The sequence below is a fragment of the Mesocricetus auratus genome, unplaced genomic scaffold (assembly GCF_017639785.1).
Source record: "Mesocricetus auratus isolate SY011 unplaced genomic scaffold, BCM_Maur_2.0 Super-Scaffold_100009, whole genome shotgun sequence".
Classification (NCBI taxonomy): domain Eukaryota; kingdom Metazoa; phylum Chordata; class Mammalia; order Rodentia; family Cricetidae; genus Mesocricetus; species Mesocricetus auratus.
The window spans coordinates 20,999,172-21,012,843 of record NW_024429193.1 but is presented as its reverse complement, the minus strand read 5'-3'; the positions used below and the strand labels follow the sequence as shown (position 1 = coordinate 21,012,843).

General features: G+C 44.0%; 1 protein-coding gene across 1 annotated transcript in view; it reads right to left on the bottom strand.

The window, feature by feature from the left end:
• Window positions 1-1,769: 1,769 nt before the first annotated feature.
• Mttp (microsomal triglyceride transfer protein) overlaps window positions 1,770-13,672 on the bottom strand; it is a 39,036-nt gene continuing 27,133 nt past the window's right edge. Inside the window, 6 exon segments of the mRNA NM_001281608.1 lie at window positions 1,770-2,002; window positions 3,342-3,512; window positions 5,980-6,104; window positions 11,659-11,886; window positions 13,153-13,274; window positions 13,358-13,455. Of these exon segments, the coding sequence (NP_001268537.1) occupies window positions 1,828-2,002; window positions 3,342-3,512; window positions 5,980-6,104; window positions 11,659-11,886; window positions 13,153-13,274; window positions 13,358-13,455 (919 nt within the window). The 3' untranslated portion in view covers window positions 1,770-1,827.

Here is a 13,672-nt window from a genome sequence, read left to right as displayed (position 1 = left end):
TGCCTCATTTAGTACAGTTCCATCCTGGCAAATAGTTCAGTTCTCTGAAATTCCTATCTCGTTTCTCTAAAAAGGAGTTATTCCTTGTCTTAGGTTTATGGATTCTCGACTCTTTGGAGCATGCTAAGTACTACCCATTCTTTAATGATGGGGTTCAGTCAGCTAGGTGAAAGGGACACGGCCATCCACGCATACTCAGAGCACTGCAGTCATCCCATCTGAAGAAATGCATACCCTCCATTTCACAGAGGCAGTTGTGGCTTACTCAGCAGGCTTAGAACTAAAGTGCCTCAGTCCATGATCCCTCGGGTTGTGCTCCAGATAAACTTGCCCATCCTGAAGTGTCAGGACAGTGCCCCCTACCATTCACCACCCACCACATTCCCACCCACCTTCAGATTTTTACCCTTCTCTCACACTTCTGTAACACAACGACAAGAGTGCCAATCTCTGTTGCGTTGTTGAAAACTTGAGTTGTATGTTGTTTGCAAACTGCCAGGTCCTGATAAATCAGGCTACTTCAAACTTCAGGGAGATGACTGCCCATCCAGAGACTGCATGCTTGGCTTGCTGAAGAGGCTTCATTCAGCGGGCTCATAAACAGCTAGGTCAAAGAATCATGGATTCAAAGCAATACAGGACCAAAATGGTTCACTAAATTGCATGTTTATTTCATCATCACAATTCATTTTCTACCTCAGCTAAACTCCCATTTTATGTGTGGGTTCAGTGAACAAATGAGCACCTGACATTTTTGGGGGGGTGTTATTACAATAAACAAATCTTCTAATAAATATATTGAAATGTTTGGTGTCACCTTTTAATTCATACAAATAAAGACAGTCTTTATTCAATGTCATAGTTTTGAAATACAAATCCATCATTCTCTTGAGACCACAATTCTTCCAATCTCTGTTGGATGTTGCACAAAGTGTAGTCAAATAGATGGAGCTTCTACCAACAAACAATTGAGGTACAGAGTAGTAACTAGAGTATATCCCCTACAAAGAGCTATGTACCACATTACAGTATCAAAAAGACACATCCTGAGAAAAACCTAATTGATGCTCTGAGGCTCAATTATTTTTATTCCTGTATGCTAATTCCAAATTAGATGAATGGCTTCCACGTGGTCTCACTGTAGGGCCTGCAGAGACACATCACAGTATGCTTTAATTCTGTCTCTTATTCTAAGGCTTATAAAACTAACAGAAAACATAAACATAATTCTTGAGATTGACTAACAAAATTTTTAAGTCTTATCTCTGCCATCTCTCTGAAACTTCTAGAAAAAAATACGTCACAGGGGTGGAGGGGGGAGTAAAGGAAGAGAAGAAAAAGAAGAAAAGGAGAAAAATGGCTTGCTTGGGCTCCCTCCACTCCTGCCCTACCTAGGCAATGTGTTTCATAGAAAGCAAGCTTAAGGTTCTGTCAAGGGCTCACTTTGGCTGAAAGTTGTTGATTAAATTCACATTCGCCTAAGCTTTTATGGGCTTGGGGTATTTTTGTTGTTGTTTTCGTCTTTGTTCTATATGGACACTAATTTCTTGTTAGAGCAAAACTTGACTCACTGTACTGGTTAGGCCTTTTGCAAAGTACAAAAAGTAGGCATGTTGTTGCAGGTGTCATATGGTGACTCAGAGTGACACTGTGGGGCATCTCCTGAATAGGCTCAAATTTAACCAATTGAAGTTCTCCATCGCTCTTCACAAGATCTTAAATACAGGTAAGTATGTAAACACTGTGTTCTCAGAGAGCAAAGATTAGGCACGTCGAAGTATATCACTCTCAAAGAAATGGATCTGAGGGAAACACCACTCATCAGTTTCAAAACCATCCTCCCGAGTTATCACTCTCTGGCTGAGGGGGGAACACCATGTTGCACATCTCAGAGTTCTCTTGATGGAGTGGGAGTTCACACCCAGACACTAGGCTTTCTTTTCTTCTCCGAGAGACATAGCCTCTGCCTGTGGACAGTCTTTCATATTTTGTCTCAAATTGCCTGTGTAACAAGAAGAGGAAGGACAGGGTTACACTTAGTCAAGCCACCCAGGCTGGTCCCAGGGCTGCTTCTGCCCTCCCTGGAAACTCCATCTGGAGAGGAGGTGGAGGTACTATCCTGTAGCATGTTCCCATTGTTTTCTTCTCTTTTCTTCTGATACCAATAAGCACATTGTGACTGGCTGGATGTTGGGCATCCTACTTTGTTCTGGAATGAAGGACTGATTCCTGGGATGCTCTTAAACCTCACAGGCTGTGCTGCCTCTCACCACTCATCCCAGAAGCCTCACCCCAAGACCACTCCCCTTCAAAGCATCAAACAGGATTGAAGAGCAGAATGTTCAGGAGGAGCTATTCCCAGCCTATGGCCCAAGGAAAATGGTGAACCAGTCTAGGTAATCATGTGGCTGGGCTCATGGCCACTGCATGTATTTATGGGGAATTACTCCAGACATAAACATAAGTTAATGTTAGTGAACGTTTAATGTTCTGAGTGTAAGCTACTATTGTTTATTCCAGGGAAATGTAACTTACTGGTATTTTTCTTGAATTACTGATGCATTTTTTAAAATATGGATCATGGAATACCAGTAAAATAAGGCACTTAACTTTGGCCTGGTTACCGTAAAAGATGATACAAATTGTCACTTGCTAATTCAAATATGCAAATTATACCTTATGGTTAGATACAGTTCAAGGAAACATTTATAACTACTAAGGAGGAGCTGGGTGGTACCTAGACTCATATTATTCTAGCTCCACAGGAGAGCTCAGCTACAAAGAATGGCAACTAAACCTAAGGACATGATGTTAATGAAAGTTAGGCCCAGAATGAAAGAGGAGTTGTGAAGATACATGGGCTATTGTATAATAGGTCCTTAAGGGCTAAAGCTTTGTAACTTTTTTTAAATTCAGAATGCCAAATTCACAAACTTAAACAAGGTCAAGTGGCCATTGTACAAATAACTGTGTATTCCCTTGGGTCATAGGACAGCCAGATGTACTTTGTTTATGAAGCAATTGTGAAAATACCAGGCAGAAATTGCACATGTTGTATTTTTTCTTATACTATGTGGCAACTCCTACAATAAGCTGAGTCTCTTTGCTTCCTTAAAAAGTTATTTCTAGATTAAATGGGATTTAACTCCATATCAGATAAATGGATCTTCAGTATGTTAGGAAGTGAGGCTTTTGTTTATCTATGGTTCTCCTCTTTAAAGGTAACCTGTTGCTGACTTGATTTCTTCTGGATGTTTTTCATCCTCAGACTGGATGCTGAGGGTGGGGTGCAAGTTCTTGGTGGCAGAAATGGCCGGGGAACTTGTGTGAGCACTCGTTACCTGAAGGGAGCTTCAGCCCGGTCCATCTGCATGCAGACCAGGAACGGGTACTGAGAGAACTGCACTGTGGAGATGAACTCCAGACCCGCCTCTGTCTCCGCCCTGCTCTCCAGGCCAGCTTTCACGAAAGAAGAGTCCACTGTGACAGCGCTGTCTATTACCACAGCCACCCTGGAAGTTTTGAAAAACATCTCTTATTGTCACATAACAGAGCAGGACTAACAGAACTTCACCACGTCTCAACTCAGGGCACCAGCAGACTGGGAGGAAACACTTAAAAATGGAGGTGCGACCTAAACACACACAAAGCCTTGTTGGAACCCTGACACGGTGGTGCCAAGGTTGGCCATTGAAGGGTTGCTCTTTCCCTGGGCATCCCTTGCCTCGGATTCTAGACACAGGACCTAAGTGCATACCACATAAGATGCTGTTTGGGAAGTGTGTGCCAAGGACCAAGATCAAACATGCCTGGAGCCCAGAAAGACCCACATTTTTAAAGAGAAGTGTAAACACATCAAGAAGACAACTGACATTTATGGTGATTTTCTTGTCAGCTCTCTCTGCTGGTGTCATGTTAACTATTTCAGTCTCATTTCATTGCTTCTCAAAGGTTCACTAGAGGCATGTGCATGGTTGCCAAGATACATGAGAGAGTGCTGTGTGGCCAAAAGCCATCCCTGTAGTGGGGTAGGTTCAGGCAAATAGCATGGGTTTAGCAGTGGTCACTTAGAGCCAGTCAGGTTGGATGACTAGGACATATGGCTTGGATAACAAGAAGTTTAAAAAAAAAACTAGTACAACTTTGGATTTCCTTAAGCAATTGTAAACTTCAACTAAATGGTGGGAACTTATGCTCAGAATAAAATCAAATTTACATGTCCATACGTTTTTGAAAAAGAAAGATACAAATTTTTGTCTCGGAATTATAAAAGAATTTCAGCTGCTGTTGTTCTAGTATAAAACAGGCCAATGGGTTGTTTTACCCTTTGGGTCATTTACATAAGACTTCTACTGTCTTATCCTTAAGCAATGTTTAAGAGGTTTTATGTAGGTGAATGAATGAGCAAATAAAAGAAGACAGAACAGTTACAATAAGGACACTGGGAGAATGGAGGGGTGAAGGGGAAATGGCCTCAATAAACAAGGCATACTTCTGTGAAAGTATGCTTATGTACAATGAATAAATACAGTGAAAACGTTAGCTCTCAAACCTGGGACCAATGGCTGAGGTGCCTATTTAACATATCAAAGCGGACCTGGCCCCCAGGGTCTCCCAGCATCCCTCAGTCTCTACCTATTACAGGGTATGACTGGCATGTCCCACCCCCTACCCTAACCCTTTCCAGCCCAGGGGCTGGGCTACCCTCTCCCCAGCTGCCCTTCCCTATATAATCCAGCCCTTTTGGTTACCTGGCCCTTTTGTCTACCCTTGACTCTCCTGGCTCTCCCCTCTGCTCTCCTCACATGGTCAGGCTCAGGGTCATTTCATTCTATACTCTCCTCAGTGACTCTGCCTCTGGCTATGCTCTCCCTTTTATCTACAATAAACTTTCTCCTCCACCATATCTAGGAGCAGTCACGTCCTTCCTTTTATTTCTTGTTTTCATTCAGAAAATAATGAAGATTTAAATTAAGTTAAAAATGAGATTATCGTGTTATTTAACCCGTTGGAATTGGCAAATGAAGAGATTCCAATGCCAAAAGCAGGGATACTCTTTAAATTTATGTTTTACATTGCAATATTAATATGAGATCTTGGGGATGAACAAGCAGGAAAGCCTATGGTTTAACAGTAATGCATTTGTTCATCAAGTTGACAGCTGTGCTGGCTAGCTTGATGTCAGATTAACACAAGTTAGAGTCATTTGGGAAAAGCGACTCTCAATGCAGGCGTGCCTGTAGGGCATTTTCTTAATTAGTAATTGATGTGGGAGGGCCCAGACCCTTGTAAGTGTTGCCACCCCTGGGCTGATGCCCCTGGGTGCAACTTGTTTTTAAAGATTTATTTATTTATTATGAATACAGTTTTCTGCCTGCATGTATGCCTTTCTGTCAGGAGGGGGCACCAGATCGCATTATAGATAGTTGTAAGCTACCGTGAAGTTGCTGGGAATTGAACTCAGGACCTCTAGAAGAGCAGCCAGTGCTCTTAACCTCTGAGCCAGCTCTCCACCCCCTGAGTGCTATTTTTAAAAAGCAGGATGAGCAAGTGAGTAAGCAGCACCCATTTGCCCTCTGTCCCTGCTGTGAGTTCCTTCCTCAACTTCCTTGAGGATGGACTACAAGCTGTCCTTCACTACAAGATGCAATAAAACCTTTCCTCCCCAACCTGCCTCTGGTCATGGTGCTTTATGACAGCAACAGAAACCCCTGAAGAAGACAACTGTCAACTACTAAAGTGAAATGTGAGGAGAATGAGCCTTCGTCTAGATGTGCATTGTCTGTGGATGTCTTTAGAAGCAGAAAGACCCTCAGTGCTCAGACGGATCTGTTTCTAAGATGCTATCAATGTAATAGGTTCCCACGATCATTTCCAGCCCATGCTTACAATTGAAAACAAAAAAGCACAGATTTGGAAAAGTCTGAAGGCTAGACAGCACCCCAGATGTAGTCCTGCATTTCTTTGCATTGTGCTTACCGATTTTTCACTCGGGTTTTGGACTCACGATACCACAGACTGAATTCCATTGAACCTGAAATATCAATAGCTAGACCACCTTGGATCTCCATATTAGCCTTTAGTCCAGATTGCAGCTGAATATCCTAGAAGCAAAACATACAGTAATAAGCACAGATTCGTTAGTGCCTCTCACAGAGACACACTTGACTTCCTGTGTATGGTGAGGGGACTTTGACATCAATGCTCACTTGTTTGTTTCAGTGCAAGACCAGGCCCTCTCACCCAGTAGGCTAGTGTTCTACCCCCAAACTATGCCCCCCAGTGAAGAAGGCTTGGAAATATTTTATCCTAATCTTGGTCACCAAAAGAAGGCATTGCTGATTTGCTAAATAAGTTGGTTAAAATAGCAGAGGATTGAAGAATCAATTGAGAAGGCTGTTTTCCTTCAATCATTGTCTCTCTTTGGGAGGGGTGATTCATTTTTCAAATTGTGGCTTCTGCCAGAGAGTCAGCACTATAGGGACAGTTTCAAAATGCCCTTTCTCGGGTACCCCACACTTCTGATTTAGAAACTCTGCGGGTGGGGCCCAGAAACCTCCTTCTAAGATGCCTTCATGTGATTCTGACACAACTAAATTTGAGAACCACTGGACCAGGAAGATGATGGTATTTCTGTCAGAAGCCCAGCCATGGCATTTTTGGAAACATGAAGATTGGACAAATGATCTCTTCAAGATCTTAAGCACGTCTCTGGTTTTGTGTCGGGGCAAACACAGGCAACTACATCTATAGGCAAACAAAAAGGCAGGATGGAAATTCCCAGTGCAGTATTCAAGTTCCTGGAACTGCCTAGGTCGAGCTAGAAAAGGAAGGGAAGGCAACTGAACTAAGCTTCTGCACCCTGCTGCTTGACATTTGAAACGACTCCAAAGGATGGTCAAGTCAAGCACAAACTCAGCTGTATTTCCCAAAGGCATGGTGGCCATTTAAAAAGAAAGCCCACCCTGGATGGTTTTTGTACTGTCTGAAGCCCAGTGCTTTGCACTGTTTGCCTGTATTTAGACGTTAACTTTCACACGTTCCCTGCACATTGAGTGGGATGATGCTGGCTGAAGACATTTTGTGCTGGACTGAAGTCAGGTGGTCTGGGGCGTTGCTGAATGTGATAATGATTCCAGGAATGCAGCTCTGAACCCTCCACTTTGGTATTCCTCCAAAGACAATAAGAGTTCCTGGCAGCTAAGAGCATAACTAGCTTCTTTGTGTAGCTGCCATAAGCAGACCAAAAAGGCCATGCATCTGCCAGGTACAGACACCATGACCGCACTATTTAGACCAAAAAGGCCATGCATCTGCCAGGTACAGACACCATGACCGCACTATTTAGACCAAAAAGGCCATGCACCTGCCAGGTACAGACACCATGACCGCACTATTTAGACCAAAAAGGCCATGCACCTGCCAGGTACAGACACCATGACCGCACTATTTAGACCAAAAAGGCCATGCATCTGCCAGGTACAGACACCATGACCGCACTATTTAGACCAAAAAGGCCATGCATCTGCCAGGTACAGACACCATGACCGCACTATTTAGACCAAAAAGGCCATGCATCTGCCAGGTACAGACACCATGACCGCACTATTTAGAAAGGACTGCGCCTTCTCTCTGAATTGCAAAGAAACAGAAATCCCAAACATGGCAGGAAACCTCAGAGAACACCTTAGCAGAATAGGAAAGTTTGACCTTGATATGAGGTGACATCCCTAAAGATGCTTAAAACCATATTTACTCTAGGACAAAAATGTGGCTGACATAGGATACAGGGGCTATGTCATGCTTCATAACTAATGTAAAGAATCACAACCTGTCCTGTAAAACCCACAACAATCTTGCCCAAATGTGTACTTAAACCTGTTATAAACATGGACGACACCAGAGGCCTGCTGCACACTGTGTCCATGCCTGTTGCCTGGTAACCCAGGAATACTCCTTTCTTTGGATAATCTGTTTTCTTGACTGGGAATCTGTAGACCTGTTAATATAATATATTTGGTCCAGCGGGACCCTAAGATGTAGATCCCAACCTTCTCACCGGCTGGATGTCTTAGCATACAGGCCACAGAAAAGAGCATTCCATAGTTATCGGCCAAAATGTGAGAAGAGCAATTTCACTTCAAGGGGTTTGGAGAAACAGTTTGGCGAAGGAAGAAGGAATTGTACTAGATCTACCTATGAGGACAAATCAACATGCCCATTCCCCCACCCTCACCCCTGCCTCTGTGAAAGGGACTAGACCATACAGGTCAGTGGTTCTGTTTCTTTAAGAAAATTAAATGAGTGGAACTAACAATATCTTGAGTACCTCCATGCCCAAAGCCTTACATGTGACAGTCACCGGACTGATCTACACCGGAGCCATTGTATTTCTTCACTGATAGGAAAACAATGGCTCAGAGGCTGCATTGGGAGCACTACCCGAGTGGAGCACTACCCGAGTGGAGCACTACCCGAGTGGAGCACTACCCGAGTGGAGCACTACCCGTGTGGAGCACTACCCACACGTCTCTAAGGACAGTACTTTTCAGCTACTGTTCACAGATGACGCATAGTTACAACTCTTTGTCTCATAGCCTGTAAGAAAGCCTGTTCTGAGGAATATTTCAAAGAAGATAGAGCATAAACTTAAGTCCTCAACTGGTCTCAAAGACACATTTATTTAATGTTTTGTCTATGGGCTGGAGGAAAAGGGTGTCAGAACTTTGGATTTGTGTCTGGCAAGATCCCTTTGCTTTTTAACTATGACCTGCCAGGTATCTTTTATAGAATAGACACTGACATTTTTGACAGTTCATAGCGTTGCTTCTATTTAAGAAAATATGCTATTTCTTCGTTAAAGAGATTACTCTTTCTCAGACATCTGTCTCTGAATGACAGAGAGAGAGAGAGAGACAGACACACATACCCACTGAGAGACAGAGACACAGAGAGAAACAGAGACAGACACACACACACAAAGAGAGACAGAGACAAACAGACATACACACAGAGACAGACAGACACACAGACAGACATATACACAGAGAGAGACAGACAGACACACAGAGACAGAGACAGACAGACATACACACAGAAAGAAACAGACATACACACAGAGACAGACAGACACACAGACAGACATATACACAGAGACAGGCAGACACACAGAGACAGACAGACATACACACAGAGAGAAACAGACATACACACAGAGACAGACAGACACAACACAAACACACACAGAGATAGAGACACAGAGAGACACAGAAACACAGACACAGAAAGGGAGAAAGAAAGGGAGAGGGGGAAGAGAGGCAGAGCACACTGAGTAATTCTATCTGCCCTGGTGGCTGTGACAGGCTGCCAGCTACCAACGTTTCCTTCAATGTCAGCACTTGACCTGGAGTGGCATCATTGGAGTGTTCTGCAGAGCCCGTGGCCTCAGCGGCTTATTTGTGAAATGCGTTTAATAGTGAAGGGGCAATCTCTCATAGACCACACCTTGCCTAGGGTGAGGTATCTTAATGAATAGGAAAACCACCCAAGAAAAATTTAAGTCAAGGACTAACAAACTACAGCCTGCAGGAAATTCTGTTCCACTGGCTGTTTTTGTAAATATAATTTTATTGGAACACATCTCTACTCACTCAATATACCTCTGATGGCTGTTTTCACTCTGTAATATATAGGTATATCAAGACCATTTGGCTTTGAAGCCTGACACATTCACTCTCTGACCTTAAAGGGTCTGCCAGCTCTGGGTGTTTATTAATGTATGACTTGAGGGTTGGGGACTATGAGTGGCACTACTTTTCCTCTTCATTCCTGTAAAGAGGAACATGCTTTTCTTCAAAGTGCTCCTACACCCAGTGCAAAGCTGTAAAATCCAGCTTCCCTTGCAGCTAGAGATAGCTACGTGACAGCACTTTGGTCAGTAATATTGCACCAGGGCTTTTGGATGGCCATCCAGCTCTCCATCCTTCTCTTCCTTCTTTGGGGAACTGGGTACTGTGCCAGAAAGAGAGTAGTAATCACATAGTCATCAGGTGACAAGTGTGATTTAAAGTCATAGTAAAGCTGGACATGGTAGTGCACGCCCTTAGTCCCAGCACTTGGGAGGCAGAGGCAGGCAGACCTCTGTGAGTTCAAGGCCAGACAGGTCTACACTGTGGGTTAGGCAGGCTGAGCTGAAATGCACAGATTGTGGTCCCTGAGGATTCCTGTGTTAACCCTGGATTGCTACTTCCAAATGCTCATTTCATCATGAAAGTCAGACTATCATTGTTGTTGTCCATGTCTACTTTGAACTTGTATAAGGAACTATACAGACAGAGACATCACATTTCATTCCAATCATTGATATTTTGGGGTAAATGCTAACAAAATGTGATCCTTAAAGTTTCCTCAGCCCTTAAAACCCGTGACTTCATAACAAAAACCTAAAAAAAGAAAACTAGAATCCTCAAATGATTTGATGAAGAAGACACAGGATAAAATCTTCAGATCTGTTGAAGATCTGTTTTTCACAAAAGAAGCCAGTCCCACGGTATGTAAATTTTAAATGACATCTCCTTATAACACTTCAGTACAATAAATGTGAATTAGAGTACATACGAACCCCCATTAGATGCTACCTAGCACTGTTCCATTTTTAAAGCATTGTGCTACAGCAGCACATAAAACACGAGAGAAAAACTGTAAGCATCAAACCCACATCTCGAGGGCTGATCAGATGAACTCTCTTCTGTTTCTCAGGAAATCCAAATGGGAAAATCACCCAAATCCCACAGTGTCTTACTTAGTCACTGAAACTCTTCTATGCACAAAGGAGTATTGTAAGACTTAGAGTCAAGGAGCATTCTAAAAAAGTCCTGAAGAATAAGTAAAGTCAAGGAAGAGAAAGCACTTTGTTCTCTGGGAAGGAACAAGCCTCTCTAAGAAGAGCCTGAGACACGGGCGGGCGTGAGCAGTGGCTCAGGCGTTCACTAGTGTGGTGTCCTAAAATGACGCAGCACACTGATTTTCATAAGCATCGCCATTACAGTGGCAGCTCCTGCACTCAGGATAAACTGCCAGGCTCCTAGTACAGGAAAACCAAGTATGTGGGTAATGCCACCTCCCCTCTGTTGCACCCTGTCACTCTTCACTACGCAGCTAATAATAGAGAAAGCAAATGGTACTTATCCATAGCAATGGGGGAAGGGTCCCAATAGCAAGAGGACCAAATGCATAGAGGGTGAGCTCCAAGGCCCATGGAGCTTTAACTTGTATTTTCTAGACACATTTAAAGTGTGTCTGGTGGACTGAGGAGGGCTCGGTTTGGGTAGCGTCTGCTGCAGAGAAGCCTGAGACCCGATGATTTCAGTCCTCGTCACTCACATAAAACTAAGGCACAGTAGTGTATATCTGTAATCCCAGTGCTGAAGCAGCAGACAGGAGAAACCCTGGGGTGTGCTGTCCAGCCGTCACAATATAATTGAGTGTGCTCCTGAGTCAGTGAGAGACTGTCTCGAAAATCCAACTGGACAGCAATTGGGGAAAACGTCTGAGGCTGTGCGTGCATGTGCACACATACACACACGCACACGCACACACACACACAGAGTGTGCTGGGACTCAATAAACACTTGAAGGCTGAGAGAGGTAGAGAGTTACCTGAGAATGATCTATCAGCAGAATAAGCCCTTTAACCACACTGACAGGGTCACCAGATGCTGACAGCATTTTGGACATCAGATCACTGTATCCATTGAAAAAAGTGACAGGTCTGAGCTGAACATCAAACAGGATGGCTGACATGCCAGCATAGGAGTCCAGGTTTTCCTCTCCTTCATCAGGAGTGGCTGCGATTAGGCTTTCCAGGCCTTGGGCTTCAATGACCACCTGGGAAGAAAAGGGTACAAGGTTGAGGACCACGTTCCCCTCCTGCTCCTTAATTATACAGATGCCTCCGAGCTACAAATAGAATTTTTTCAACACCCAAACCCCGTATCTTCCGTAACTAGGCAAGAATGAAAACTAAACCTCTGTGCCTGAACATAATGGGAATCAGTTTTCTTCATGTAATCTCACAACTACCCTTGGGTGTATGGAAGATTTGATTCGTTTAGCAGATGAAGTGAAGACAGGTGACTATTCACTTAGCTAGGATGAGGCAGAAGCAGAGCTGGACCGCCTTCTCTGTGACTACAAAGGCCACAGGCATTCTGTTGGAAGTCATCATCCGAGTGCTTAATCTCCCCACTCTGTCCCACACAGTGGACTGCCATCTTTGGCAGCCTTTGAAAGGAGACGGGGAGGCAAGGGCAGTGTCCCCCAATCTGCTGTTCTGAGGGCACACATCCGCACCCCTCCATGTTAAGCTTTCATCCCTCACCATAAAATGAGGCCACACGATGAGGAAGCTCACACCCTGAAGACTAGCATGTAAGGAATTTTGCATAGTTTCCATCCTGCATAGTCAGGCGCTAACCACTGTGTGTTTGGCATTCCTGAGTGCATATCGGAAAGCAGATGGCAATGCCTTGGCATGGAGGCCATGGGATTCTGACTGTGGTGCTACCGAAGGGTGTGGACATTTCATATTGACGAGCAGTCACGTTTCCATAGCAACGGCTCATTTTTGAACCTTTAATAGTTTGAATTAGAAGGTTACAATTAAACTGAAATGATGGTATAGTTCATGCTAACAATAAATCATCATTTAATTTTGGACTAAAATTCAACCAGTTCTCAATTGCCAACACTTGATTCTTTTCTCTCTTAGCAGTACTGAAGAAATACACATTGACTCTCTAAGAACCTTACGCTGTATTACAAAGTTTCTTGTCAGGGGAAATCAGTCTCTACAGAGATGGGCACACACACCATGGACTGAAAACTTAGAAATACCCAGGAATGTGCCTGTGAATGAAAGTTTAGCTGGCACACTCTGCACAACTTCAGCTCTGCACATGTAGGTGTCTGGAGTTACAGACAGACATCTGGAAAGCGAAGCAAACCAAACTTCGTTGGTTGCAGCTTCAGACTGAAGCTTTACCACAGAAGCCACCGTTAGCTTACAAACATAGTCCGTAATGCTACTCTCAGTCTATGCCATTTTACCCCACAGCCGTTTCTTTCATTAATAACTCACAGGACACCAGATACCTGACTGCCATGAAGGCCTGCCTTCCCGAGGTACTGGAAGACGTTCAGGTTACTCCTCCTCAGAATGCCAGAGCCAGAATAAAGCATGTCGAGGCTGTATGTGGATGCTGCGTGGGGACTACCTGAAGACAAAACAAGCGTGGGACTCAGTCACAGTTCAGCAACACTAATGAGAGGGTGGGGGATCTCTTTAGGGGTCACGTACGTTCGATGTAGCCAGTATAGGCGGAAGAGGACCCGCTCTTGGAGAAACGGTCATAATTGTGGGCAACCATCTCCTTGAGGACCCGGCGGATCATTTTGCTGCAACACAGAAGAGAAGACTTCTCAGTCACAGCAATGTCTGTTTCCCAAAAATCATACTCGGAATGCAACCAAATCCTCAGTATTAGAAAAAGAAGGTCACGTATCCCTCATGTGTGTGACTGAAGGAAGTACCAGCCAGGAATCAGGGCCAAGATGAGGGCTTTCCCCTTCATTCCTCAGATATCGGAAACTTAGTTTGGTGTCAGAAGGACAA